Raw genomic sequence first — 26,285 nt, 5'->3', positions numbered from 1 at the left:
TTACCAGCACCCTGTGGGAACCTTTGAGAAGGTGCTCAGCAAATATTGATCAATTACAAAGCATCCTTTAATCTTGTGCATACTGGGAAAGGAGGGAGCTGTTCTTTACATCCCAAGAGATCAGCTCAGCAGCTCCTCCAGCATCCAGGGTTGCTTTCCCACTACAGAAGTGGACCCAGCAGGAATGTTGTTGGCGCAACAAAACTCCAATGATTTCCATCTCACACCCACAGCCAGAGCCACAAATCCATCACAGAACAAAGGTCAGGAGTCCTCCTCCTCTCTCATCATTCAGTTTTGGCAGCTCATCAGGATCAGAAGAGCTGGAGGTTTGCACTTGGAGGCTGCAGCTCGCTTTGCAAGAGGCGCTCAATGCATCTTTATGAAGCTCTGCTTCAGCTCAGGGATTTAACACAAGCCTGAAACACCCAGTTCCTGACAAATTGATTTGCAAGTGGTAGCTGATACTTGCCTGTGAGGAATGTGGTTTCTGCTTTAAACAAATACCTCTGATCAGAGCTCACTTGGAAGGTGAGGGGATGCTGCCTGCAACCGGGGTAAAACACCTGAACTCTGCACACACGCGAACCAAATGAAGACAACACAAAATTCATTTTGAACAGGCTCTTTTTGATTCCTGAACGTTCACTGGCTTCCAAAAAGACTACAAAAAACCTCAAGGACTGTAACAATAGAACACTTGAGAAAAGGCTGTTGTGTACAAAACCGAGCATGCTTCTGTTTTGGGGTCGGAGTGAGTTCTTTTCTTCCTCCGGCGTAGTGCGAAAGAAGAAAGGACCACTTCATTTAACAGGATAGCTTGGGAAAATAAGGAAGAACATGCTTTCCCCATGACAAAACTCTACCAGAAGATGCATGCTTGAGGTCCCACATAGAAACAGACCGGCACAATTTGGAGCGTGCAGACTTTGTCGTCCAACCCACAAAGCACTTCCCTTCCCCTGCCCCATGGTCCAAGCCGCGGTCCATGCCATGCACGTTCCTTTCCCTTCACTTTGTTCTTTTGGGTTTCTTTTTGTAGTAATTTCCCTTTTTTTTTTTTTTTTTTTTTGTTGTTGTTTTTTTTCTTAGCCCTAAATCCCAGGTATCAGTATCCAAGGTAACAGCAGAAAAGAGTCCAGATCTGCACGTTATCACTGTTTCTGCAAGTTTCATGCAAAACTTAAGCCATTTCTGCATGCAACACAACGCTGCTCATTTGTTGTGCTTCAGACAACTCTGGGGTGATCTCCCCCATCACCAGGACAGTTTGTTGACTGGGAAGCACAGATTGGCTTGCCCATAGACACAGATATAGTAAAAGACCCCTGTCTCCCCCTTTTCCACTCCCCCCAAACACATGGGAATGTGCATCTCGGCACCAGGTCCATAGAGTTCACTTGCCTACAAAAGCCCGGTGGCTTTAGTAAAGTCCCATGATTGCAGCTCCCACATCCTTGGAAGGTCTCCGGTCCTTCACCAGGAAGTTAATCATGCTCTCGGACTTGATGAGCAAGTTGCAGCCCAAAAAGAAGATGCCGAACATGACAGTCAAGGAGAGGACGCAGAGGACCGCGATCTGCACCACCCGCGTGATGTAAAGGCTCCTCTCATCAGGTGCCAGCACCGAAGAGCCACCGCCGGTCGCCAGCACGGAGCTGGTCCCATTGCAGCAGGCCATGAGCATCCCCAAGCCCTGGGTCCTGTTGGGGTAAGCTCCCTGCTCTAGGAGAGTCTGGTTGAAAAAGGATCCATTCATGGTCTCTGCGTGATCCCAAATCTCCAGGGAAGGCAAGAGGAAAAGCCTGCTGGCCCCCTGCCCGCCCTCACACGCCAGGGCTCCGAGCCACCTCCTGCCTTTCTCCTCACAACACCCCGGATGGACGGGATGCTTCCTCGAGGCTGTGAGCAGGTGGGAAGCCAATTCCTGCAGGCGAGGGTCAGCTCGCTCCCGGATCCCTCCTGGCACAGGCAGCGTTAGCACAAGCCCCCAGCCAAGCAGAGAGACAGAGAGAGAAAAGGCAAAGGGGGCAGAGGGGAGCGGGAGGCAGCCGAGGGTTGCTCCATGCCTCCTGCCCTCGCGCTGCCCCCAAGCACAGGGCACCCCCTTTGCGCCGGGGGCTTCCCCGCAGGAGGGAGAGCTGATTCCTGCCGGCTGGAAGCTCCACAAATGCAAGTTCCAAGCTGAAGTGTTCCCCGTGTTCAAAGGAAAAACCAGCAACTCCACCCCCTTCCAGCCTCCCCCCAGGACCGCCTTCCTCCCCCTGCACGCTCACCCAGGCTGCCCACCCCTTCCCCACCCTGTGCACCCCCTCTCCGCTCTGCCCCGGGGACCAGCACCCACCCCTTGTGCCACCCTGAGGTGGGGAACGACCCCTAAGGACCTGTGGAGCAGCACCCAACTCATCGTCCTTCCCACCCCCCTGACCTGCTCCCGAGAGCATCCCGCATGGTCGTGGTCCTCCTGGGTGCTGGCAGGTCCCCTGTCCCCCTCTGTGAAGGCTCGCATGAGCCTCAGGTCAGCGCTGCTCTCCCGATCCCTGCCTGCTGCTCTATGCCACCCACTCATGCTTAGAGCAGCGCTGGCCCAATCCAGCCACGTCCACCCCCAGCTCTACTCAGTGATGCCTGTCCTGTGCTTCCAGATGAGGGCTGGATCCATCCCCCTCTCTGCATCTCTGTCTTCCTCTGGTTGGGTTTTCCTCCCTGAGCATCTTTGTCTCCTTCTTCTCACCACACACACACCCCCACACCCCCCCCCCCACACCCCCCCCCCCGCTGTTCCTGTTCTTTTAGCCCCTTCAAATGGGAGCACTGCAGTGCTGCATCCTGATCCCTGCACCCCTTCCCTGCCTTGCCCCCAGCTCTGGGTCCTACAGCAGCACCACTGCTGCACCCAGGGCTAGAGCATCGCAGACTCCCTCACTCAGGCCCCTCAGCCCCACTGAAACAATGCCAGTGAAGGGTCAATCACCGCTCTCCTCTCTGTGTCTGCATAAGCTCCCCAAGGGACACCCCAACTTGGGGTGTCCAACGGTGTCTGGTTCAGTCTTCACCCTGCCTGTCCCATGGCACTGCTGTGTCACCGCTTATACACAATGGGCTTTGCCTGTTGGTATCTGCCTGGAAAACGAGTCTGGATGGCACAGAAGAGCAGATCACCCCCGAGCCATGATGTGAGGGTTTGATTTACCTGTGTACATCCCGGCTTTCTTGGGCCAGCCCTGGGGGGGATTTTAATGGCCCTAAATGAGGATTGATGAACCGCAGCTGATGCAGGAGCCTGAGGCTGGCTGAGGATGGAGGGGAGCTTTGCAGAGAGAGTCTCAACTGATCTTCCTTTCAGCCAGCTTGGACCTGTGCCCTGTTGTGCTGCTGTGACTCTGGGGCCTCAAAACCTGTTTGGTTTGGGGTTGACTTGTTGCTTTTTGCACCTGGAGTTCCTCTCCCTGCAGGGCCGCCCGCTCTTTAAGGGCGGTTTGCAGCAGAACTGCGTGCAGGAGGGAGGTGGAAAGCCCTGATGGAGCAAGAGCATCGGCTCAGGTTTGACCTGAGGGCCAGGAAAAGTCCCACCGGGAAACCAGAGCATCCCTGGCCGGGAGGGAGCTCCTCTCCGCTCGCACGCAGACTGAAGGAGTTTCTGCTCCCTCTGGTGGCTCCAGCTCCAGCCTCTTCCCACTCGCCAGAGCGTGGATCCGGCTGCTGCACTCGTCCATCACTCCTGGGCCAGGGCATGCGGTGATGCTGTGCATGCCTTTGCAGCATTGCTGCTGTGGGCAAGCAGCTACAGGGCAGGATGAGTCCCGTAGTGAAGAGGACCGGTGAGATGGATGGTAGGGAGGATCCGTGGGGGGCGCTGAGCCAAGCAGGGCTCCCACGTTTCTCTCTAGAATCTTGAACAAATTCATCAACCCATCCCATGAAGCCTAAGAAAAGCAGGAACTGGGATGCTCTAGAAGTGCCCAATGGGATCTGCAGTGGGACATGGCTCTGGGGTCTCAGAGGAGGCCACGGGGATGCTGCGAGGGCTGGAGCAGCTCTGCTCTGGAGCCAGGCTGAGAGAGCTGGGCTGGGGCAGCCTGGAGAAGAGAAGGCTCCTGAAGGGGAGACCTGAGAGCAGCTCCAGTGCCTAAAGGGGCTGCAGGAAACCTGGAGAGGGGCTTGGGACAAGGGCCTGTAGGGACAGGCCAAGGGGAATGGCTTGAACCTGCCCGAGGGGAGACTGAGATGAGCTCTTAGGCAGAAGCTCTTCCCTGTGAGGGTGCTGAGGCGCTGGCACAGGGTGCCCAGAGAAGCTGTGGCTGCCCCATCCCTGGCAGTGCTCAAGGCCAGGTTGGACACAGGGGCTTGGAGCAAGCTGCTCCAGTGGAAGGGGTCCCTGCCCGTGGCAGGGGTTGGAGCTGGATGAGCTTTAAGGTCCCTTCCAACCCAAACCAGGCTGGGATTCTATGAGCAGGGCACGACCAAGAGCCCCTCAGAAAGGTCTGGGGTTTCTATTGATGTCCCAGCCAAGGCGCAGCACTTTCAGACGCTGCAGGAGGGTCGATGGGCTTCTCCTTGTCCTCTTTACCAAACCCCCATCATCAAGCCTTTGGGATGCTGTTGGACCAGGTGGAAAACGATCCCCCGCAGCCGCGGGAGGGCAGCAGCTCCCGCAGGGAGAATGCGGTGAGCGCAGAAGAGGCACCAAAACAACTTCCCTTTAAAGCTAAATCCGCAGCTCCTGAGGCTGAGTCCCCAGCTCCGCCTCACCCAGGCACCATCCCCTCTCGCAGGGGGAGAACGTGGGGCTGTGGTTCTCATACAGCACCCTCACATCACGTCCAGCATCATCAGGCACGCACACCAGCTCGGTTTCTGATGCCTGATGTTCCTGTGAGTTGGACCATCTTGCCCCAGAGTTGGGTCATTACTGTTCCCAACCCGATGCCTGGTGGGAGCATCCTTGGGCTCCAGGGAAACAGCCCTTCTCTTCCATTTGCATCCCAGCCGTACCTTGAGTGCCTCAGTTTCCCCACCTCCGAGTTAAACCAGAGGTTTATCAAACCCCTCCAAGAGGCACCCGCAAACAGCTCTGCTGTTTCAGGGGGGACAATTCCTCTCCTTGCTCAGTACAGGAGCAAGTTCTGAGGACACAGAAGGGGAAACCAATACAAGCAAGGAGAAAATGAGGTCCAAACCATCGGACCCTAAGCTGAACTTCCCTGCCTTGGTGACGGCCAGGTTTACACCCAAAGTGCTGCTTCCACGAGGCTCGGGTCTCACTCAGGTCCCTGTTTGAGCAGAAACAGTCCCGTTCGCACCATTCGGGAGCTGAGAACCCACACCTTTACCTCCCGTTCAACCCTGGGACGCAGCGGCTGCCTTTCCCCGCAAGAGTTAATGGAAGGAAGGAGGGAGCAAGGTTTTGCAAGGAGTTGAACCCAGGCAAAAGAGCCTATGGGAAAGAGCCTGTTTCCAGCCGCAGGGCTGGAGGTCACCGGCGCTGCGTGCGCTCGCTGCCAGCGCTCGGTAGGTCCTTGTCGGAGCAAAGGAAAGCAAAGGGAAGCGAAGCAAAGCGAAGCATGAGGAGGTGCCGGCAGCGCGGGCGGGGGCACAAACCGGCTCCCAAGTGAGTGACGAGCCAGCGCCGCTTCCTCCCTCCGGCCGGCCCCGCTCGCCGTGTGTCACACACCCAGACCCATGATTCATCTCCTGGGCTGCTCCAAGCCTCCCGAGCTGCTCCCCATCGCTCACGGTGGGGCCGGTCCAAGCAGCCCCCCGCGCTCGGGGCTCGGAGGACGACATGGGGAGGCTCAGCGTGGCTCTCGGGATCATCGCGCTCTGCGCTGCTGGCGCCTGGGGTAGGTTTGGGAGCGCTGCCGCTCGCTTCGAGCCGGGTCATTCAGGGATTGTGTGCCTCAAATTCCCCCAAATCCCAGCATTTACTGCTTGGGAAAGCGCTCCGAGGGGCGAGCGGCCAGCCTGAAGCTGCTCAGACCGGCTGGGTCTTGGATGGGTCGGGGCCAGCCGGGTTTCCCAAAGGTGTTGTAGGATCAGGACGGGGTTTGGGAGTTATTTCCACGCTGGGTGCGGCAAGTTTCTGTTCTGTACCTCCGCTGTGTTTGGCTCCGGGTAAGGGTTTGTAACGGGAGGACCAGGGTGTGACTTGGGCTCCGTCCTTCCTAAATGCACCATGAAAAGAGTTCGCAGGGCAGGTTGGGCGCTATGGCCGCGTTGGTTTAAAGGCACGGGGTGCGTTTGTGTCTTGAGTTCTCTTTATTCTGGTGCTTTTAACAACCGGGTTTTAGGATGAGGTGATTTCAGACGGAGGTAATTTGTGGTTTTAACAACATTTCCAGTGTCTGAAGCATGGAGAACAGCCGAGAAAAGCGTTTCCTCCCCTCCCCAGGTGTGTTCCCGGGGCTCAAAGTAAATCCTGCAACTGTAAAACGGTGTTTTCAGCTCCCGGTTTATAAATGGGTCCCATTGTTTTCGAGGCCAGGCTCTCTGGGCAACGTTGTTCAGTCTAAAGTATTCCAGACTTCGGTGAATTCCCAGGAACAGCCTGAGGCTCTGATCTACCTGACCCAGCTGTCATCGGTACGGGACATAGAGACCAACAACCCACTGAGGCTGTAGAGCTGCAGTTTGGTCCTGTGTATCGGTGCCTGTAAGAAGCTGAGCTCAGTCTGGGCTATTCCCTTCCTGGGATGATGCTTGCAGACAGGGAGAGGGTCAGAGAAAAGCCACAGCCCCAGGATGGCGTTGGCAGAGCAGCCACAAAGGCCTAAGCCCTTATCTCTGCGTCAAGCAGAAGGATGTCCGGGTGGGTTGTGTCCTTATCGAGCTCTCTAAAATATCATGATCAGGTTTTCTGTGGGCACTTTCTTGCTCCAGTTGGCAGAGGGAGGAAAAACAAAGCATGCGGCTGGCTCATGCGGTGCATCGAGGTTACTTGGAGTGCAGCTTGAGGGCTGAGTAAGCTTCTCCAGTCGGGGAAGGGTGATGCTGAGCCACAGACGTCTGGGGTATTTCGAGTGCATCATCCCACATCGCTGCCCAGCGGTTCCCATGCTGCCCAGTTCATCTCCCATTTCCCTGTATTTTACGTGCCAGGATTTCTTTCTGTTTTCAAAGCCTGAGTCTTTAGGATCGGGTCCTTGTGAGAGACCAACTGCTTTCGTAGTACTTGGGGTCATGAGTTTTTATGGCTGGAAAAACAAATCCCAAAAAGCTGTGCTGGGGTCTTGTATCCAGGCGGTGTCCTGAGCCCAGGAAGTGCTGCTTGAGAAGCTCTAGGACCAAACCTGGAGTGGGCTCAAATGCAGCATCCTCCTCCCCACTCCTTCACCTGTGCTGTTGCTCCTGCACCATCCTAGGTCCCCATTCCCCACTTCCCTCAAACAGGCAGAGCTGGAAAGGCCAAAGCAGAGACATTTCCGCACAGTGAGAGGCCGAGGCTGCCTGCTCACAGCAGGAACAGCCACATCTGGATGGTGAGAACCATGCTAGCACCACTGGCACTGGGGCGTTTCGCTCTCTTCCCAGAGGCCAGGTTCCCAGGTGGGGAAGGGTCCTCCTTCCCTGGGCACGTGTCTCAGTCATAGGCAATGGAGCCCATGGGGACCAGAGGGCTGCATGGGTCTGGGGGAAGGAAGTGACTTGCAGGGACCCCCTGGTCAAAGCCACCCCTGCAGCAGTGACATGGTGACATGATGTGACTGCAGCCTCGGGCATGGCAGCATCCCTCCTGCAGGACCCTCTGGGCTGCAGCCCCATCTAACCCCATGTGCAGCTCCCCTGGGGTTACATCCCCAGCATGGGAGGGGAGCACCAGATCAAGGACCCCTGTGCTGTGGGGTGGGAAGGGAACCACTGAGCCCAGAGGCTGCACACGGGCAGGAGGTAATGCATACCAAACGCTGGGGAGCAGAGGAGCTCTCCTGCCCAGAGGGACAGACCTGGGGCTCATTATCCCCAGAGCTCAGGTTTCACAGCAGGAGGAGAAGTGGAGGCAGACCCAAGCTTGGAGATCCTCCACATCGTGTTTCAGTGCAGCCTGGGCTCACTGAGACACTCACTGAGGCACTCGGCTCAAGTCACAGGGGAAACCTGCTGGAGATAGGACATGGACCAGTGCCTCCCATCCTAGGCCAAGCTCAAACCCACCAGAAGGAATAAACCCCGCACTGGCATTAAGTAAGAGGAGGTCAGGAGCATTGCTGGTGGTTAATCCTCTGAGCTTGTCCCTGAGGGCAATGCCAGGGCATAGTCCAAATCCAAGGCACATGGGCTTGGGCTGCAGCCACCAGTGCTTGGCAAGGCAGGAGGGATTCCACACGCAGCAGGAGCTGGCGATGCTGAGAGCCTTTTGCTTTCCACATACCAAGCCCCAGCTCCACATCCTGTCTGCTCAAGGGTGTGATGCTGCTGCTACATCCTTGCATGTCTTTGGTGCACCAGAGATCAACGTGTTGCTCCTTTAGGCATCCTCACACGCTGCACCTGTGATTTTTTGTGTGTAAAGAGTGTCCCTATGGATGCCACCCTGCTGCTGGTGCTGAGCAGGGCAATTGGGGTTTAGCCTCTAGGTGTAGTCACTCTGCATGGGACAAGCAGGGAGGTGGCATGGCCATGGGGCACGTCCCCAAGCAGCCGCAGCGTGTCCAGCTCAAGCCTGTGACACCACCTCATGCAGATGCACACGAGTGCGACACGCGTGCACACACGATGGGCACACACATGAGGCCCAGGCTGCGTGCCAAGGGGCATGAACACACGGTGCCGTCACTGTGGCTCTGCCCAGGGACCTGACGACACCGTTTCACCATTTCCTCTCTGCTTTGTGTTGCATTTCCTGTGCTCAGAAACACTGGGAGAGCCCTGGGCAGGGACAGGACACGGGGCAAAGGGGAGACCCCAGCGCTCGCTGCTCCATGCTCCTGGGCTCCCCAGGCTGCAGCATTCCCACAACCGAGCCCTAAGACGCTTGTGCCCCAGGAGGAAGGGTGATGCCACCACAGCCACATCAGCCATTGACAGCAGGAACCACAGAGCCCCATGGTCCTGCCTCTGCCACGGCAGGCACTGGAGCTGCCCTGGGCTCCTGCTGTCATTTGGGGTCCCTTCAATCCCCCCCAGCCTTGCAGGACTGGTGCCAGCATCGCCCAAAGTCCCCATTGCCACTTCCACCAGCAGAGCCCAACCTTTGCCCAGGGCATCGGCACAACCACAGCCGGTTACCAGCACATTCCTGGACTCGTGCCCTTTTCCTCCCCTCGTTTCCCTGTGTCTGAAGAGCAGCTGCTGAGTTTTGTGTGTGCACAAGAAGGCACCGACCACACTGGGAATGGGAAGAGGCAGCAGCTCCCCAGCTGCTGGCGGGGACGCGGGTACCACATTGTGCCCTTGGGAATTCACCCCTGTACCCCAAAGCATCTGCAGGGAGGCACACGGGGAGATGCCCCTCACTCCAGCACGTGTGGCACTGAAAGAATGGATGCAGGGACCCTTTAAAGAGCTGGCAGGTGGGAAATTGTGCTCAGTCCCAGGCAGGATGAAGCCCAGCTGGTACCAAGGTTGTAAAAGGAGCACGGAGGCAGCCCCTGGGGTTTGGGGCTGGGAATGGGATTAGAGGAGAGCTGTGGTGGGATGGGGGCCTGGCTGAGCGCTGATACCTCAGCACCCGTATGGGCACAGGATGTAACCACGCTGTTTTCCTCTTTCAGGGGGTAACATCTGCACCACCCGCGGGGTGAACTCCTGCAAGCAGTGCCTGGCTGTGAGCCCCCTCTGTGCCTGGTGCTCTGCCGAGGTAAGGCAGGGGTGCGGAGGAAGGGATGAGCCTTTGGGATGGGCGCTGCTCCCTGTGTTACAGCCACAACCTCAGTCTCTCTCTGTTCCCACCGTGTCTAAACGTGTTTGTTGGTGGCATCCAGCTCAGACCACAGCTTGGCATGCCCACTCCTGCCTTGGCTCGGAAAACCTGCGCCTTGTCTGAGCGCATTGGCAGGAGCTGGCTGGGAAGTGCTGGTGTTCCCACTGGAAATTCACTTTGTTAGAAAAAGTGCATTTAAAATTTAGTTTACTTTTGGTTTGCTTCTTGATAACCCCTTGTAAAGCACTAAGGCTAAAGTGCTTTACTGAGCACTTTACTAAGGCTAAAGGAGCTTAATTGCTGAAAGGGCTGGAAAAGGAAAGGGGCCTGGGGGGAAGAAGGGAAATCACTGATTAGAAACTAGGATTTGGGTTTAAAAGCCTTTTGTTGTTGGAAAAAAGGGGAAAGGAAGACAAAGTGCCTGGGTTTGGGCTAAAGAGGATGTGAGAGCTGCGCTGGCTCTAAAATCACCCTGTTTGGGTAGGTGGGAGTCCCGATGATTTGCCACGTTCCCCTCCAAAAATGCTGCCCTGGGGTTAGTCCATCGGAAGGTAACGGGAAGGAGTTTCCCAACTGGATGGAGCAGCAGCCGCAGGGCAGAGGAGAGGCTGGGACAGGGAGAGGTGATGAAACCTCCTCCTTTGGCAAAGCTTTTCTTCCTTTCTGCTTCCCCACCCATGAAACCCCCGCTTCCCCCGGCTGAGATTGTGCCACCGGGGCCTGGGGGAAAGCAACCCAAGCTGGAAGACACTGTTGGGTTGCGCCCGCATGGCTCTGGGCTCAGTGTAGAGCGGATGCCTCTGCTCGCTGTGCCCACCGGCTCCTGGTGTGAGCGAAGATGCTTGTGCCTCATCTTGGCTCCAGCAAGGGGTGTGATAAGGAGCCAGGCTCCCTGCTCCGGAGCGGGAACGGGGTTGGGTTTGTTCCTGGGAGCGGCGATGCTCGGGGCTTGGTTTTTCCTCCCCATCAGCAAAGGTTCCCAAAAAAGGAAATCTTTCCATGGCTGCTCCTGGACGTGACAAGCAGCGAGGGAGCCGCCAGCAGCCGGCCCCCGGAGAGCCGGGCTCTGCCTCCAACATCTGGACCGCATTGGCTGAGCACGGCACATGAGGGCTCTCTGTGCGGGTTTGTTTGATTTCCCAGGGGTGGGGAGGTCTCTGATACTGTGCCCCCCCCTCCATCCCTCCCTTTGCTTTTAAAGGGAAAGTGTCCTTATTTGTGCTCCTGCTCCTTTCCCACCCACACGGCCTCCCCCAGCAGCCTTTATCTTCTGCTCCATCCTGCCTTTGGACAAGAGAAGGATTTCATTGTGGTTTCTTGAGGCTGATGCAGAGGGAATTGAGTTTTATTTAGTTTTCAGGAAGTCTGACTGCTTTTACCAATAGATGTGCCCATCCACTTCCCTTTTCCATTGGGAAACACCAGCCAACCTGTTAACACTGAGATGTGGCTTTAAAGTCATTTGGGAGGTTATTGGGACTCATCTTCCAGTGCCTCACCCTCTCTGGTTGCCTTGGAGGAAAGGGGGAGGCAAAGTTGGACCAGGGTTTTGTTCTAGAGAAACTGCTGGAAGGTTTTAGCTTAATCTGTTGTGGCCTCTCTGCTTTGGGCTCTCTCCTGCACAGAGCTGATGCTCTATGTGGTTGCCTTGGGCACGAAAATGGAGATGTCCTGGGGATGCAGGATTGCCACAGTCGCCTGTGCTGGGAGCTTGGGAATGGAGCTGGCTCTGCCGGTACCCTGCCTGGTCCTGCCCTCACTCACAAGGGATGCAGGCAGCAATCCATCTCATCAAGTGCTCCTTTAGTGCTACAGTGGCTTTTTCCTTTGCCTTTTGCAGTACTTTTGTTGCTGGGGAGGCTCCTGTGAGTCCTGGGTCCCTCATAATATTTAGGGCTCCAGGGGAAGGGGTTAAACAGCATCTCCATGGGAATCTCGAAGCTGGAATGGTGTTGTTAATCCCATAAGGTGCTGTGTGGCCTGGGAGTTTCCCGGCATCTCCAGGTACCACCCAAGGGCCCAGCCTGCCTTTACCCTCATGCTTTTCCAGTGATTTCTCCACCTGGGACAGGAATGTAAGTGGTGATGGATGGGATGTGGCGTAACCAGGCACTTCTTCCCGCAGCAGGGAGCCCTGTGGGGTTGGGTGGGTTCAAGGCAGCTAAATGAGAGGGATGAGCTGTCCTCTTGGGCAGCAGTGTGCTGGCCAGGCAGCGAGGGTGGGAGCAGGAGGCTGCAGGAACACGTCTGCTGATGGATTTGCTGATGTATTCTCTGGCTATCACTTCACACTGTTTCCAGAGGGCTCTCGGCCAGCATAAAACACACGCATTCATTCCAGGGTTCAGGCAGCCTCGGATGATGTCCTGCATGGGGAAACTGGCCAGCACTGGGAGGCTGCAGTTAGGATCCAGCTGAAGCAGCCCCAGCAGGACTTGTGCCACCTCCCTTTACTACAGGGAAAGGCTGCGCTGGTCGGCTGCTGGAGACTTGGAATGTAGGAGGGCTTGGGCTGTGGGAGGGAGATGGAGAAACTCTTTGGAGGGGAGGGAGCCTCTTGGCAGCGTTGGGCTGGGAAAGAAATTCCTCCCATATCTGCCTCCGTGAGAAGCCAAAGCGACCGGAGCCCTTCTGAATGTGCCGTGATAAGGGCGAGGAGCCGGGAGCTTTCTAGGAAAGAGGGACACGGCCAGACCCCATCGTGACTCCACATGTTGTGCTTCCGGCCCTTGATGGGCACTTGATGGCTTCTCCCGCAGACCTTTTTGCTCTTTCACTCCTTTTTTGGTTCTCCTTTCTCCTGGCTGGCTCCATCCTACAGGAAGCTGGAGAGCTCGAGATAAGCCTGAAGTGTTCTTGCACAGGAACTGAGCATTGCTTCATGCAATGGGCTCCCTACAGAAGGGACAAGGGCTGAAACAGAGGGGTTTCTAAAGGCACAGTAGATGAAAGTGGGAAAAGGTGGCTCGTCTTTTGCCGTGGCTGAGGATATAATAAAAGTCCCAGCCTCTGTTCCTCATCCCCTGCCACGTTCACATCCCTCCTCACCCTCTTCTGGCCATCCCACATAAAGGGGCTTTCCTCTTAGCTTGGCCAAAACCGAACCTGAGGCTCCAGCTGCCAGCAGTTGGGAGCGGGTTTGGCAGGGATCTGTTCTCCCTTGCTCCTTGCCAGGGGTAGCTGAGCTCCACCGGAGCACAACAGACCAAAACCTGCTCTGAACCCCAGCAGGACTTGCCTGACATCTCCCTTGAGCAGAGGCACCGTGCCCCAAAGCACCTCTTATCCCGGTCTCTTGCATTAGGTGTGCTAAAGGAGCTCTCCAGTGGAAAAGGGGGCCCTCTTTGTGCTATAGCCATGGGGGTTCCTGGAGGACCCTGGTTCCTGACCATGTGCCTTGCCCACAGGTCTTAGCACAAGGGTCCCCTCGCTGTGACCTGCGCACCAACCTCCTGGAGAACGGCTGCGGGCACGACTACATCGAGTCCCCCAGCAGCAGCGTGACCATCCTGGAGGCCAGACCCCTCAGCAACAAGGGCTCAGGGAGCTCCATCACCACCCAGATGAGCCCCCAGAGAATACAGCTGAACCTGCGGCCGGGTGAGAGCCTCCAACTGCCATGGGAAGGGGGGATGCAGTGGGAATAACTCAAAGGGCTCAAGTGATGAGTGAGCCATCACTGCCTCACCAACTCTTGTGTCCTTGGGGGGCAATGCCAAGCTGGGAGCTGCAGCAAACCCTCCAGGAGCATCCCTGCTGGGCAGCTGGGCTGTCTGCAAGCTGGTCAGTCTCTTGGCTCAACCCTGCTGTATCCCAGTGGACAGGATGGGATACAGCAACGTCAACAACACATGGGCTTTTTTTATCAAGCCATTTAGACCTTGGCCACTGCTGCTGTACTCTAAATGCTTTGGTGGAGGTCAGCTCATGTCTAACAAGCTGTAGAGCAGCTGGAAGGGTTGGGCTGCCAACAGGTCCCTGTGATTCCCTAGGCGTGTTTCAGACAGGCTGGAGACAATTAACTGTGATGGTCTTTTGCCAGCATGGAGGAGCTCCAAGTGCTGCCAAGCAGGAGGCAGAACTAACAGGCATCACTCTCCCAGGGTCACAAAACCAGTCTGGGGATGTGGAGCAAGTGGTACCGTCGCTGTGCTCTGTCCCATGTGCAGCCCATTTCCTGCCATCCAATCATGGATGACTCTTCCAGTCTCAGCAGGAACAATTTTGGCTCCTTGTGCTCAACAAAGCCCAGACATCGGTGGCTGATTGCACATTCTTGGGCCTTCCAGAGAGGAGTCCTCACCCTGTGTGTTCTGTATGTCTAAAGCGACCCCATGCAATGGGGACATGTAGCTGTTAAGTGGCCCTTACAGATATTTGGCAGGAGGCAGGTAGTCGTGGTGCTCTGGAGAGGAACAGATACAGTGTGCAGTGCTGAAGTCCCTGTTTCTTGGAAGCAGCAGAAGAAAACCCCAGTTGATCTCTATCCAATCAAGGCTTGGAATGAGTCATTGGCCTCGACTCATGAATCAAGACCAAATGTTACAGGGTTTGAGTCGGACAGGTCGCAGCCCATGGCTCACAAGCTCCTGGTTTTAGCTCTACAAGGAGAAACAGATGCTCTCTGAGCACTAAGTTGGGCCCCCTGACCATGTGGTGATGATGTGGAGAAGCCAAGAGGGAGGGAACAGGGATGGGGAAGGCCTTGGGAGAGCTCGGAGCTCCTGGTTGCTCAGGGAAGTCCGAAGCAGCCATACAGCGCCCTGGTAATCCCTGTATCCACACACTGGGTCTTCCACTCACTCCATCCAGTGCGTGTTGGTCATGCTGCTCATGCAGCTTGTGGGGGTCAGCTCTGGGCAGGAGGTTTGGAGAACAGGATCTATAAGCACGTTTGCCATCTCCAAGGTGCACACCATTATCTCCTGTGCAAGCACCCTGCCCAAAGGGCTTCGCCCCTTTGTGTCCAAGTGCGATGTTCTCCTCCCAGAAGCTTTAAACCATCTCCTTGGGTTCCTGCTAACCCCAGAGGTTGATTTTTCTCCCTAGTCCTGCAGTGATCCCCCCCTGCTCCTCCTAGGAGAGGATCTCTCACTCCCTGTCACATTACAGATGATTCCCAGATCTTCCGTGTCCAAGTGCGTCAAGTGGAAGACTACCCCGTGGACATCTACTACCTGATGGACCTGTCCAACTCCATGAAGGACGATCTGAGGAACATCCAGAACCTGGGCACAAAGCTGGCCAGTGAGATGCGCAAGCTCACCAGCAACCTACGCATCGGCTTTGGAGCCTTTGTGGACAAACCCATTTCCCCGTACATGTACATCTCCCCTCCAGAAGCCATCATCAACCCTTGCTATGAGTAAGAAAGCAACTTCTAAGACTCCCAGCAGGACAGAGCCCTTCTCTAGGACATGTGGTTGCTTCACCAGCCTCTGGCTGTGTCCTTGGGCTCTTGGGGTGGTTGGGTCCCTCCAAGCATCCTGGATGGGCCCATGGGAGGTAGGATCTGATCCTCATGCCCTGCCTGATGCCCTGCAGGATCGGGGAAACCTGCCTGCCCATGTTTGGGTACAAGCACGTCCTGTCGCTCACGGACGAGGTGACCCGCTTCAACGAGGAGGTGCGGAAGCAGAGCGTCTCAAGGAACCGCGACGCGCCCGAAGGTGGCTTCGATGCCATCATCCAGGCCACCGTGTGCGATGTAAGGGGCAAGAAGGCCTGGCTGGGGCTTGGGAGATGCTCATTGGGTTGGTCCTGGTGGGTTGGCAGAGACCGTCCAAGCCCACCAAATAAGGAACATAAACCCTGTGGTGCCGCTGCATGGCTTAGATCCGCAGAGGATGAGCATTCAGCTCGAATGTTTCTAGACCAACAGCCAAGGCAAGGGAAGAGCAGGGCCCTTGCGTGGTCCTGGGAGGAGAGAGGAGCAGATCAGGTACTTGGGAACTGACGATCACAGAATCAAGGAATGGTTTGGGCTAGGAGGGACCATAAAGTTCATCCAGTTCCAATCCCCTGCCATGTGCAGGGACACCTTCCACTAGAGCAGCTTGCTCCAAGCCGCATCCAACCTGGCCTTGAACACTGCCAGAGATAGGGCATAATGATCCCATGTCAGCCCTGCAGTAACCAGCCCAAAACGGACATTATCTCCTGTGCCTGCACCTTGATTTTGCCGGGAATGGGAGGGATTGCAGCCCACATCCATGACCTGGGGCATGCAAAGGCAGCAGCAGGGTGCTGGCACATAGGGCTGCTGCACAACCGGGTGCTGTCTTTCACTACAGGAGAAAATCGGCTGGAGGAATGATGCTTCCCACCTCCTCGTCTTCACCACGGATGCCAAGACCCACATCGCGCTGGATGGCAGGCTGGCCGGCATCGTGCAGCCCAATGATGCCCAGTGCCACATTGACAAGGACAATTTCTACTCTGCTTCCACCACACTGGTAAATCCCAGCTTCCACGATGGGGTTGTGGAGACCCTGTTGAGGAACCCCATGGGATGGCAGACGTGATCCGGCCATGGCTGGAGAGCATGATGGGGACCAGGGTGGCTGGGGGGCACATGTTCTTTGGGTACAGCTTCTCTTCCTCCCCAGGACTATCCCTCTCTGGGCCTGATGACTGAGAAGCTCTCCCAGAAGAACATCAACTTGATCTTTGCTGTGACAGATACGGTGGTTGGCCTCTACCAGGTAACAGCCCCTGTGCAAAGCCGCCTTCTTAGGGAGGTGGTGGGTACCAAGGAGCATCCTTTGCAGCTGGCCATGGGTGGCCCCATAAAGCCTGGAGGACTCCTGTCAAAGCTCGTAGGGAAGCTCCCATGTGCCCAGACAGGGTTTGGCTGAGTCACAAGCAACCCATGCTTATGATATTCCTGCAGAACTACAGCGAGCTGATCCCAGGCACAACTGTGGGCACCTTGTCCAGAGACTCCAGCAACGTCCTGCAGCTCATAGTGGACTCCTATGGGGTGAGTGTGCAACGCGATGGCCCCACACAGCTCTCTCCCTCCCAAAATAGCCACTGCTTCACACTGCAAACAGCCCACACAGAGTTGGCAGCTCCCCCAGCCCCGAGCATCCTTCCTGGGCCAGCTGTGAGCATCTGCCTCCACCCATGCGTGCGGAATGCTGGGGAAGGGAGGTCACGGTGTTCACTGCCTGCCCCTTCCCATCCTCGAAGGCATTTCCCAATGGGGAATGATGCAGCTAAGTCCTGAGAAAGACTCAAAGCTCTTGGCTCCTTTCCTGCGTGCGTGGGAGCATCGTGGTGCAGCGGGAGCCCCATCCCAGGGGCTGGTCCCTGCCCAGCCTCTGCTGTCACCTTCAACCCTTCTCTCTCCTCGCCCAGAAAATCCGCTCCAAGGTGGAACTGGAGGTGCGTGACCTCCCTGAAGAGCTGTCCCTGGCCTTCAATGCCACCTGCCTCAACGACGAGGTCATCCCTGGGCTCAAGTCTTGCGTGGGGCTCAAGATTGGGGACACGGTGAGGATCCTGTTCAAGGACTTGGTTTTTCTCCCCCCTCCATGTAGAGCCTGATGCTCTCCACCACCCCCATCTCCATGCACCACCACCTCCCTGGTGACACGGGGATCTTTGCAGCGGAAAGAGGGGTCCAGCAAGGATGAAAATGCTTTTCTGAGTCTGCTGGATGCAAACTCTATGGTTCAATAGCTCAGGCCAGGCTGCTGGGTGCAGTGAATGGGATTCAGCCTGGTTACTGTGGCAGGTCCAAACCATGTTGGGACAACTCTGAAAAGCCCAATGGGATATGGTGGCTCCCATTCCTGGGCTCCCTAAGCTTGGGGCGGGTACTGCGACGTGGTGCTGATGGTGCTGATGGCTGGATGCTCCCCTTTGCCCTCCAGGTGAGCTTCAGCATCGAGGCCAAGGTACGGGGATGCCCGCAGGAGCGGGAGAAATCCTTCACCATCAAACCCGTGGGCTTCAAGGACAACCTGACCGTGGTGGTGAACTTCGACTGCGACTGCTCCTGCGAGAGCCAAGCGGAGCCCAACAGCTCGTCCTGCAGCGGGGGCAACGGCACCCTGGAGTGCGGCGTGTGCCGCTGCAACGCCGGGCGCCTGGGCTCGCACTGCGAGTGCTCGGAGGAGGAGTACAACCCCTCGCAGCAGGACAACTGCAGCCCCCGGGCGGGCCAGCCCCTCTGCAGCCAGCGCGGGGAGTGCATCTGCGGGCAGTGCGTGTGCCACAGCAGCGACTTCGGGAAGGTGACGGGCAAGTACTGCGAGTGCGACGACTTCTCCTGTGTGCGCTTCAAGGGGCAGATGTGCTCGGGTGAGTGATGGGCATGGAGCGGATCAAGGTGCCCACGGCACCCAAGGTCATGGGGAAAGGTGGCACCAGCTGTTCTGAGGGTTGTCCCATGCGTTGTTCCTGCCGCTGGCTTGTTGCTCAGCAATGGCTCTCCCTGGACCACAATAGAAGGGAATGGCGATAGGATAACGGTGATGGGTTCAGGTTTATACAAGGCAAGTTCAGGTTGGAGATAAGGCAGAAGCTCTTCCCTGTGAGGGTGCCAAGGCGCTGGCACAGGGTGCCCAGAGAAGCTATGGCTGCCCCATCCCTGGCAGTGCTCAAGGCCAGGTTGGACACAGGGGCTTGGAGCAAGCTGCTCCAGTGGAAGGGGTCCCTGCCCATGGCAGGGGTTGGAGCTGGAGGAGCTTTAAGGTCCCTTCTGATCCAAACCATTCTGTGACCAGCCCTGGGTTTGAAGCGATTCCAGGGGAATTACTTGCTTTTTGGCAGCTGGGGTCACCTCCTGTGCCCGGCTTAGACTCAGAAATCCCATCAGGGGGGCTGGTGGGCACCCAGGGGTGCATAGGGCAGGGACCTTGCTTGAATCACAGCGCCCAACACATCAGAGGTATTGTTCTGTGGGAGGAAACCCCAGGGGGGAGGGAGAGGGATGGGGAGAGGCAAATTTTATCCTGCACTCAGTTCTTGAGGACTCCCTGTTGGCAAAAGCACTGGGGAAGTGAATCCTCTCCCTCGCTGGCCTTGCAGCATCTCCTCTCCTTAACAGTCACCTCTTCCATGTGCTACCAGACTGCCCTGCTCCAGCCCTGGCTGCTGCTTCTCTCCTCGCTGGGGAGGCAGAACCAGGTCGTTGGGTTCTCCTCCTATGCCAGGCACTGGGGAAGGCGTCCCTCTCTGTAGGACACCCATCCCAGCAGTGGTTTCATGTGTCCTGATGTGCCTCTTCCCCATAGAGGGTTTCTCCCATCCACTTCCCCAGTAAGCACTGGAGCTCTGAGTGAACCCCCAAGCTCTACCCCATCCTCTCAGTGGATGCAAGAGGGGTGGCAGCGCCCGAGACTGGGGCATGAAACTGTGGCACATCCGAAAAGTGATTGAAGGAGGAATGAGGAGAGGGGCAGCCACCCCTTTTCCTGTTCCCAGCCTCCCTCTCTATGTCCCCAGATGGAGTTTTCGGGACCTCACCTGCCCCTCAGCCCAGTGTCAGTGGCATTGATGCTTTACCTTATCAGCCTGCTGCTAACACAGGCGGAAGCCTTGGGTTTTCCCTCACCCTGCACAGTCTGTGCCCCCGGGCACCGGTTCCTGCCGCCTGTTTGCACAACCACTCACTGCCTGTTTGCACAAGGGCTGCTGATGCTCTGCTCCAGCCTGGCTGAGCTGTTCATTAACCTGCTCTGGCTGACCCTGCTGGCATCCATCCCACCCCACTGAGCCACTGGAGAAGAGAAGGCTGCGTGGAGACCTTAGAACAGCCTTTCAGTACCTGAAGGGGGCTATAGGGATGCTGGGGAGGGACTCTTCATCAGGGACTGTAGTGACAGGACAAGGGGTAACAGGTTCAAACTTAAACAGGGGAAGTTTAGATTGGATCTAAGGAGGAAATTCTTTCCTGTGAGGGTGCTGAGGCACTGGAATGGGTTGCCCAGGGAGGTTGTGAGTGCTCCATCCCTGGCAGTGTTCAAGGCCAGGTTGGACAGAGCCTTGGGTGCCATGGTTTAGTGAGAGGTGTCCCTGCCCATGGCAGGGGGGTTGGAACTGGATGATCTTGAGGTCCTTTCCAACCCAAACCATTCTATGATTCTATGTTCCCTTGCCTTGCCCCCGGTGTGCCACTGTTTTCCTGTGACTCGGCCCCAGGTCCTCATTCACTGGGTTACACATTGATTTCTCATGCCGATGTCCCCACAGCCATGGTGGGGATCGTTCCTGGCCAATCTCCTTCTGGAAAGCAGCATTCCCGACACGCCCCAGTGCACTCAGGGCTTGGGACGGGTCAGTGTGTGCCGGCTCCATGGCATTCCCATCGCTTACTGTGTCTTTGAGCTGTAATCAAACCACAATGCAAATAGCCGCAGGCTTTGGCAGGGTTTGAGCATGTCTGTCTGTCTGATTAAGCCAGTCTGAGAGTGCAGAGCTTGTTGGGCCTTTCTCAGCAGTCAGCTTCTGCTGCCTGGTCTGGGACTGGGAATAAAGTGGGATTTGGGGGTTTAACCTGACTCAGTCTGAAATGAAAAGCAAAAGCCGAGCTTGACTAACTCAGAGCTGGCTCTGATTGAGCATCTCCAGCCACTGCCGCTGGCAGCGTGGGTTGCTTGGGTAGAATAAGAGGAGCATTGGGGTTGCAGCAAAGGTTTGATGTGAGCTGTGTCCCACCCCATGGACAGTAGAAAGGGGTTGTCTTGGCCCTGCCATGCCAGCAACCCCATCTGGGTGATTGCTATTGGGATCTATGGGGATGCTCAAGGGTCCTGATGGCCTCTGGCTTTTCCCCAGGCCATGGGCAGTGCAGCTGTGGGGACTGTCTGTGCGACCCGGACTGGACCGGCGACTACTGCAACTGCACCACACGCACCGACACGTGCATGTCCAGCACTGGGCTGGTGTGCAGCGGCCACGGCTCCTGCATCTGCGGCAAGTGCGACTGCACCCAGCCTGGCTCCTATGGAGACACCTGCGAGAAGTGCCCCACGTGCCCGGACGCCTGCACCATCAAAAAGTGAGCACGGGCAGAGCTGGGACCGGTCCTACCCCACTGGGGAGCTGGGCTGGGTCATGGGGATGCCACATAGGATGGATTGGGTTGGAAAGGACCTGAAGAGAGACCTTCCACTAGAGCAGCTTGCTCCAAGCCAACCTGGCCTTGAGCACTGCCAGGGATGGGGCAGCCACAGCTTCTCTGGGCACCCTGTGCCAGCGCCTCAGCACCCTCACAGGGAAGAGCTTCTGCCATGGATCTAACCTGAACTTCCCCTGTTTCAGTTTGAGCCCATCACCCCTTGTCCTATCACTCCAGTACCTGATGAAGCCCCCTTCAGACAATGGAAGCTGCTCTGAGGTTTCCACACAGCTTCTCCAGGGAGTGCTCAAGGCCGGGTTGGACACAGGGGCTTGGAGCAAGCTGCTCCAGTGGAAGGGGTCCCTGCCCGTGGCAGGGGTTGCAGCTGGATGAGCTTTAAGGTCCCTTCCATCCCAAACCATCCATGGTATCCCATCTGTGAGCTGGCAGCAGTGGCAGCAGTGGCAGCAGGAGCTCTCACACCCTGCAGCCTGGCTGGGCTGGGATTGCAGTGATTGCTGCTGCCTGAGATTCAAGGTGCGAGCATGGGGGAGCTCACGGCACCTCTCTGCTCTCCTCTCCCTCAGGGACTGCGTGGAGTGCAAGAAGTTTGAGCGGGGGGCGCTGGTGGAGCAGCAGTCCTGCAGCCGCATGTGCCGCGACGAGATTGAGACCGTGCAGGAGCTCAGTAAGAGAGAGCCCCAACCCCTGTCCTGTAGAGTGGGAATGGGGGGGCTGCATCCACCACCCACTTTCCCTCCCCATGGGCACCCCTGTAACCCGGGGGCTCTGAACCTCTCGCTCTGGCAGTTGACAGGGGCAAGGATGCTGTGAACTGCACCTACAAGGATGAGAATGACTGCGTGGTGCGGTTCCAGTACTATGAGGACTCCAGCGGCAAGTCCATCCTCTACGTTATCGAGGAGCCCGGTAAGAGCCAGCTGGAGGGATGCAGAGGGAGCTGTGCTGGGTTTCTGTGCTGAGTGGGGAGATTGGGCTTGATCCTAAAGTTCTTTTCCAACCTATTGAATCTATGCTTTTGAGTGCCTGTTGTACCTCCCACGCCAGCCAGGTTCGTGGGCATGGGGGCTGTGAGGGAGGTTAAAGAGCTGCTTTGTTCCCTGCTCCATGCCACAGGGTGTGATTTCCTGCCTCTGTCTCATGTTTCCCTACCTCTTCGTGGTTACTTCACACCCTGCACTGAGGCCAAGGATGGGGGCTCAGCCTTCCCACTGCCCTCATCCTGGTTCTGGCTCCATGGGGTGATGCTACTTGAGAAGCAGACAGGAGCTGGCACCCATTAGCCAGGGCTGGGATACAGCAAAGCATCCCTGGGGTCTCCAGAGACCTCAAGGTCTGAGCTGGGGGTTGCACATCCTTCCAAAGCAGGGCCATGGAAGCAGCCCCCAGCAGGGCTGCAGTCCACCCTACAGAGAGGAGCTTGAGGATCTCGGCATGTGCACCCCATGGATGGGATCCTCCGATATAGAACCTGCTGTGCTCAAGGAGGGAGGCTCCTGCTGTCTACCAGGGCAGGATGAAGCCCTCCTAAGACCAGAGCAGCTCCATGTACTTATGGCCAGGCAGCCCCAGAGCTGAGCCTCCCCAACCCTGCTCTTCCTCCTCCAGACTGTCCCAAGGGGCCGGATGTCCTGGTGGTCCTGCTCTCGGTGACGGGCGCCATCCTGCTCATCGGCCTCGCTGCTCTGCTCATCTGGAAGCTCCTCATCACCATCCACGACCGCCGGGAGTTCGCCCGTTTTGAGGAGGAGAAGGCCAGGGCCAAGTGGGACACGGTGAGGACCAGTGGGTTGGGAGCCCCTGGATCTGAGTGGATCCAGATCCCAGGGCTCCCAGCATAAGAGCCCAGTTGCTGTTTGTGGTCCCGGGGCATGGGCCTTAGGCATGGGCCTTAGGAACCAGCTTTCTCCATCCCCCTATGAAGCACAATGGACTCAGGGTGACACTGCCCAACCTGGACACCCCTTCCAGTGTGGTCCCAGAGGATGTGTATGGGTGATAGTACATGTCCCACATGATCTTCCCACCTCCAGCTTATCCCAAGCATTGTCACCAGCATGACCCTCTTACTCATTGCCCACACCAGTGCTTCCATCCTGTGAGCAAGGCAGAAAGTCCCTCCTGCCACGGGATGCTGGAAGAGCTGAGGCACCCGAGCACAATGGCTGGGATAGCACCAGTGCCTGTCCCTCACTTCCTCCTCTCCCCAGAAGGAAGGGATGGAGAGGCATGGGGTGGTTCTCTCAGGAGCTCCTGCTGCCTTTCTCCTCCTCCACAGCAGCTTCTCCCTGCACTCCCCCATGAAACCTTATGGGCTGAAGCCATGAGTGGAGATATGGATCAACCACTTAATGTTGAACTGGTGCCTCAGTTTCCCCAGCTGTAAAGTAGAACAAATGCTGATGCCAAGCACAAAATGATGATGCCTTTTCTATTCCTCCTCCTCCTTCCAGGGCCACAACCCTTTATATAAAGAGGCTACATCGACCTTCACCAACATCACATACCGCGGGAACTGAGGATGTCGCATCCAGTGCTGCCATAGGATCACCCTGTGTGCTCTGTTGGCGTCCAGTTTACAGAAGAGCTCGAGTGTGTTTCTGTGTGTGTGTGAATGTCTGTGTGTAATTTAACAACCCCTCGACTGCCTCCAGAGCCCTGTAACCGCAGGGATGTGCTTTCCATGGCAAACCTCTCGTCCTTACCTCGGTGGGTCGCCCCGCAGGAGCCGGCGGCCCCTCCATACACTGAACACGGAGAAACGGGACTTTGTCTGCCTGGCCAGTTTGTGAACCCTTTGGTGCTCATTGGGCCAAGTGGATTTCATGAGCAGATGCTCAACCCAAGTGCTGAGCTGTGATCTCCTCCTGGTGAAGCTCTGCCTGCTCCGAGCATCCCTTCGTGCACTGGACAGATGTGGACCCCTTGGGCACAGGAGCCATCACTTGGCTTTGTGGGTTGAGGACACTGCTTGAGCAAGCCATCAGCCCTGTGTTTCTGGCAATACTCTGGCCCAGGATGGTGTAAAGCAGTGCCCCAGCATCATGGTGCCCTTCCTTTCATGTTCCACCATTGGCCAACCCTATGTAGCATCAGCTGTGCTGGTCCCAGCTGCAGCCCCTGGGATGGTGCTGAGCTCCCCATGTCCCTCTCCACTTTCTCCATGCCACAACACACACAGATGCACAGGCAGCAGCCTCAGGAATGCTGTGCTGTCCATTATCCCCTGAGCCTGGCCACCTTTCTTCCTTTGCTGTGCTTTTTGGGCTGTGTAACAGCACCAAGCTTGGTTTTCTGGTTCTAGAAGAGCAGTCACCATTCAGGTCGTGTCCGGCTGCCTGGAGCTCTGTTGTCCTGTGGGGAAAAACAAAGCAGTGGCCTGACAGCAGAGTTTACTGTAACAGTGCTGCTGCCCTGCCCCAGGGAGAGCACAGGGGCTCTAAGGAGTAGCTTCATCCCCCTTGATTGAACCAAAAAGCATCAGTGCCTGGTGTGGGGCTGGTCCCGAGGGCCCCAAATGCCTGAGCTGGTGGTGGCTGTGTCCCTCCTCCCTGGCTGTGTGGGAGCAGGCGCAGGGGTTGGATGGGCAGCACCAGAGCAGCAGTGATTCACACCATGGAAATACCATCGATACAATAAAAGATGACAAACAGAGCAGGGTGAGGGTGAATTGCGGCTCTTGGGGAGAGCAAAGCCTCCTGTAAGGCTCCTTTTTGTTTCGCTTATTACGGGCTAAGTGAATCCAAGGATGCGCTAAGTGTTCCCTACCAGGGTGTATGGTGGAGGAGGGCAGCATCACCACCTGCCTGCTGAGTGTATGTGAGCTACCAGTGGCTTTCGGAAGAGGGAAATGCTGCTCTTAGTAATGCTTGAATGCTTGGTAATGCTTGAAATGAGCTTGTTCCTAGGGGTAATTCCAGCCCTTCAGAGAGCACATTCAGGTGATGGTCAACATTTCCTTCCAGTGGTTGTTGGGGGGGGGGGGTGGGGGGATGGGTTTTACTTTGTTTATTCCTTGTTATAATTTAACGGCTTCAACCTGCCCGAGGGGAGGCTGAGCTGAGCTCTTAGGCAGAAGCTCTTCCCTGTGAGGGTGCTGAGGCGCTGGCACAGGGTGCCCAGAGAAGCTGTGGCTGCCCCATCCCTGGCAGTGCTCAAGGCCAGGTTGGACACAGGGGCTTGGAGCAAGCTGCTCCAGTGGAAGGGGTCCCTGCCCGTGGCAGGGGTTGCAGCTGGATGAGCTTTAAGGTCCCTTTAGCCCAAGCCAGGCTGTGATGCTGTGGTGGCTCTATGAAAGCTGGGCACGGGGCTGCGGGGACACCCAGCGGCCACTTTTTAAAGCAGCATCTTGTCTGGTTCTCTGCTGCCCTCCCAACCCCGCACCCTGGAGCACAGGGCTCAGGGTGTTCAGGGCAGCACTCGGCGCCCACGGCTGCACTGGGGGTTGAGGAGGGTGTTCCAGCACCCAAGTGTGCTCTGGGGTTGAACTGGGTTGGATTTGACCCCAGGAGAAGCACTTCAACTGCAGGGTGGGCTGAGGGGAAGGCAAAGGGATCCTCAAGGCTACAACACAGAGGAGCAGGGTGAGACCACTGAGCTGGCTGGCTGAGTGGAAGAGGGAGTCTAGGGTGCAGGGGTTTCACCCGATTCCTCTGTGCTTGCCCTGAAGCAGCACTTGGTTTGGGTCCCCACTCCATGATGCTGCAGAGCTTGTGGGTCACCCCAGGGTGTAGAGCAGTCACACACTCTGGGAATTGCACCCACTGAGCCCAGTCCTTCCCATGGGATGCATCCAGCCTGTACAGGGGCTGATCCTGCGCAGGACTAAGGGTAGGATGTTGTCCCCATCCCTGTGCCCCGGGTATCCCACTGTGCCCCATCGTACCCTATCCCAGCTTGCTGGCGGTGCAGAGCTGAGCCTCGGAATGTCGCTGGTACTACCAGGCGCTCTGTGACATCAGGCAGAACACAGGGTGCTACGCGGGAACAGAACAGGGTTGAAGTCCCTGTTACAACAGGGCTGGGCCGAGGAGGGGATGGATTCCAGCAAGCCACCAGATTCCCATGAGCCTGTAGCCATTGAGGCCCTGCCACAGGCATCACAAGATAGCTTAACAGAAATTCAGGATAGTCAGGATGCATCTGTGTGCTCAGAAGCCCCACCAGGCCCCACGCCGGCTGATGTCCACAATCGCGGCAAGATCTCCAGCAGGACTTCCAAATGCAGCAAGAAATCCTCACTGAGCAAGACATCCATATCCAGCAGGACCTCAACCAGCAGGACCTCCACATCCAGCGGGACCTCTACGTGAGTGAGGGGGTGGCTCCTTGGAC

General features: G+C 56.9%; 2 protein-coding genes across 3 annotated transcripts; one reads left to right on the top strand and one right to left on the bottom strand.

Moving 5' to 3' along the window:
• Positions 1–1,050: 1,050 nt before the first annotated feature.
• Positions 1,051–1,851, bottom strand: RPRML (reprimo like). Its single transcript, XM_065699246.1, has one exon. The coding sequence runs from the start codon at positions 1,757–1,759 to the stop codon at positions 1,424–1,426; it is 336 nt and encodes a 111-aa protein (XP_065555318.1). The 5' UTR covers positions 1,760–1,851; the 3' UTR covers positions 1,051–1,423.
• A 3,598-nt stretch (positions 1,852–5,449) lies between these two features.
• On the top strand, positions 5,450–24,603 carry ITGB3 (integrin subunit beta 3). 2 transcript variants are annotated; one of them, XM_065699065.1, is made up of 15 exons: positions 5,450–5,843; positions 9,711–9,796; positions 13,267–13,459; positions 14,972–15,224; positions 15,404–15,566; positions 16,153–16,314; positions 16,468–16,563; positions 16,752–16,841; positions 17,222–17,356; positions 17,740–18,169; positions 20,648–20,870; positions 21,518–21,618; positions 21,741–21,860; positions 22,560–22,726; positions 23,405–24,603. In XM_065699065.1, the coding sequence occupies exons 1-15, from the start codon at positions 5,786–5,788 to the stop codon at positions 23,468–23,470; spliced, it is 2,343 nt and encodes a 780-aa protein (XP_065555137.1). In that variant the 5' UTR covers positions 5,450–5,785; the 3' UTR covers positions 23,471–24,603. The 2 variants fall into 2 exon arrangements, with proteins under 2 accessions (XP_065555137.1, XP_065555138.1); XM_065699066.1 differs by lacking the exon at positions 5,450–5,843 and adding an exon at positions 9,428–9,509.
• The last annotated feature ends 1,682 nt before the right edge of the window (positions 24,604–26,285 follow it).

This window comes from Lathamus discolor, chromosome 20 (assembly GCF_037157495.1).
Source record: "Lathamus discolor isolate bLatDis1 chromosome 20, bLatDis1.hap1, whole genome shotgun sequence".
Classification (NCBI taxonomy): domain Eukaryota; kingdom Metazoa; phylum Chordata; class Aves; order Psittaciformes; family Psittacidae; genus Lathamus; species Lathamus discolor.
Note: the sequence above shows the minus strand (reverse complement) of the source record. Positions and strands in the feature narration are given on the sequence as shown.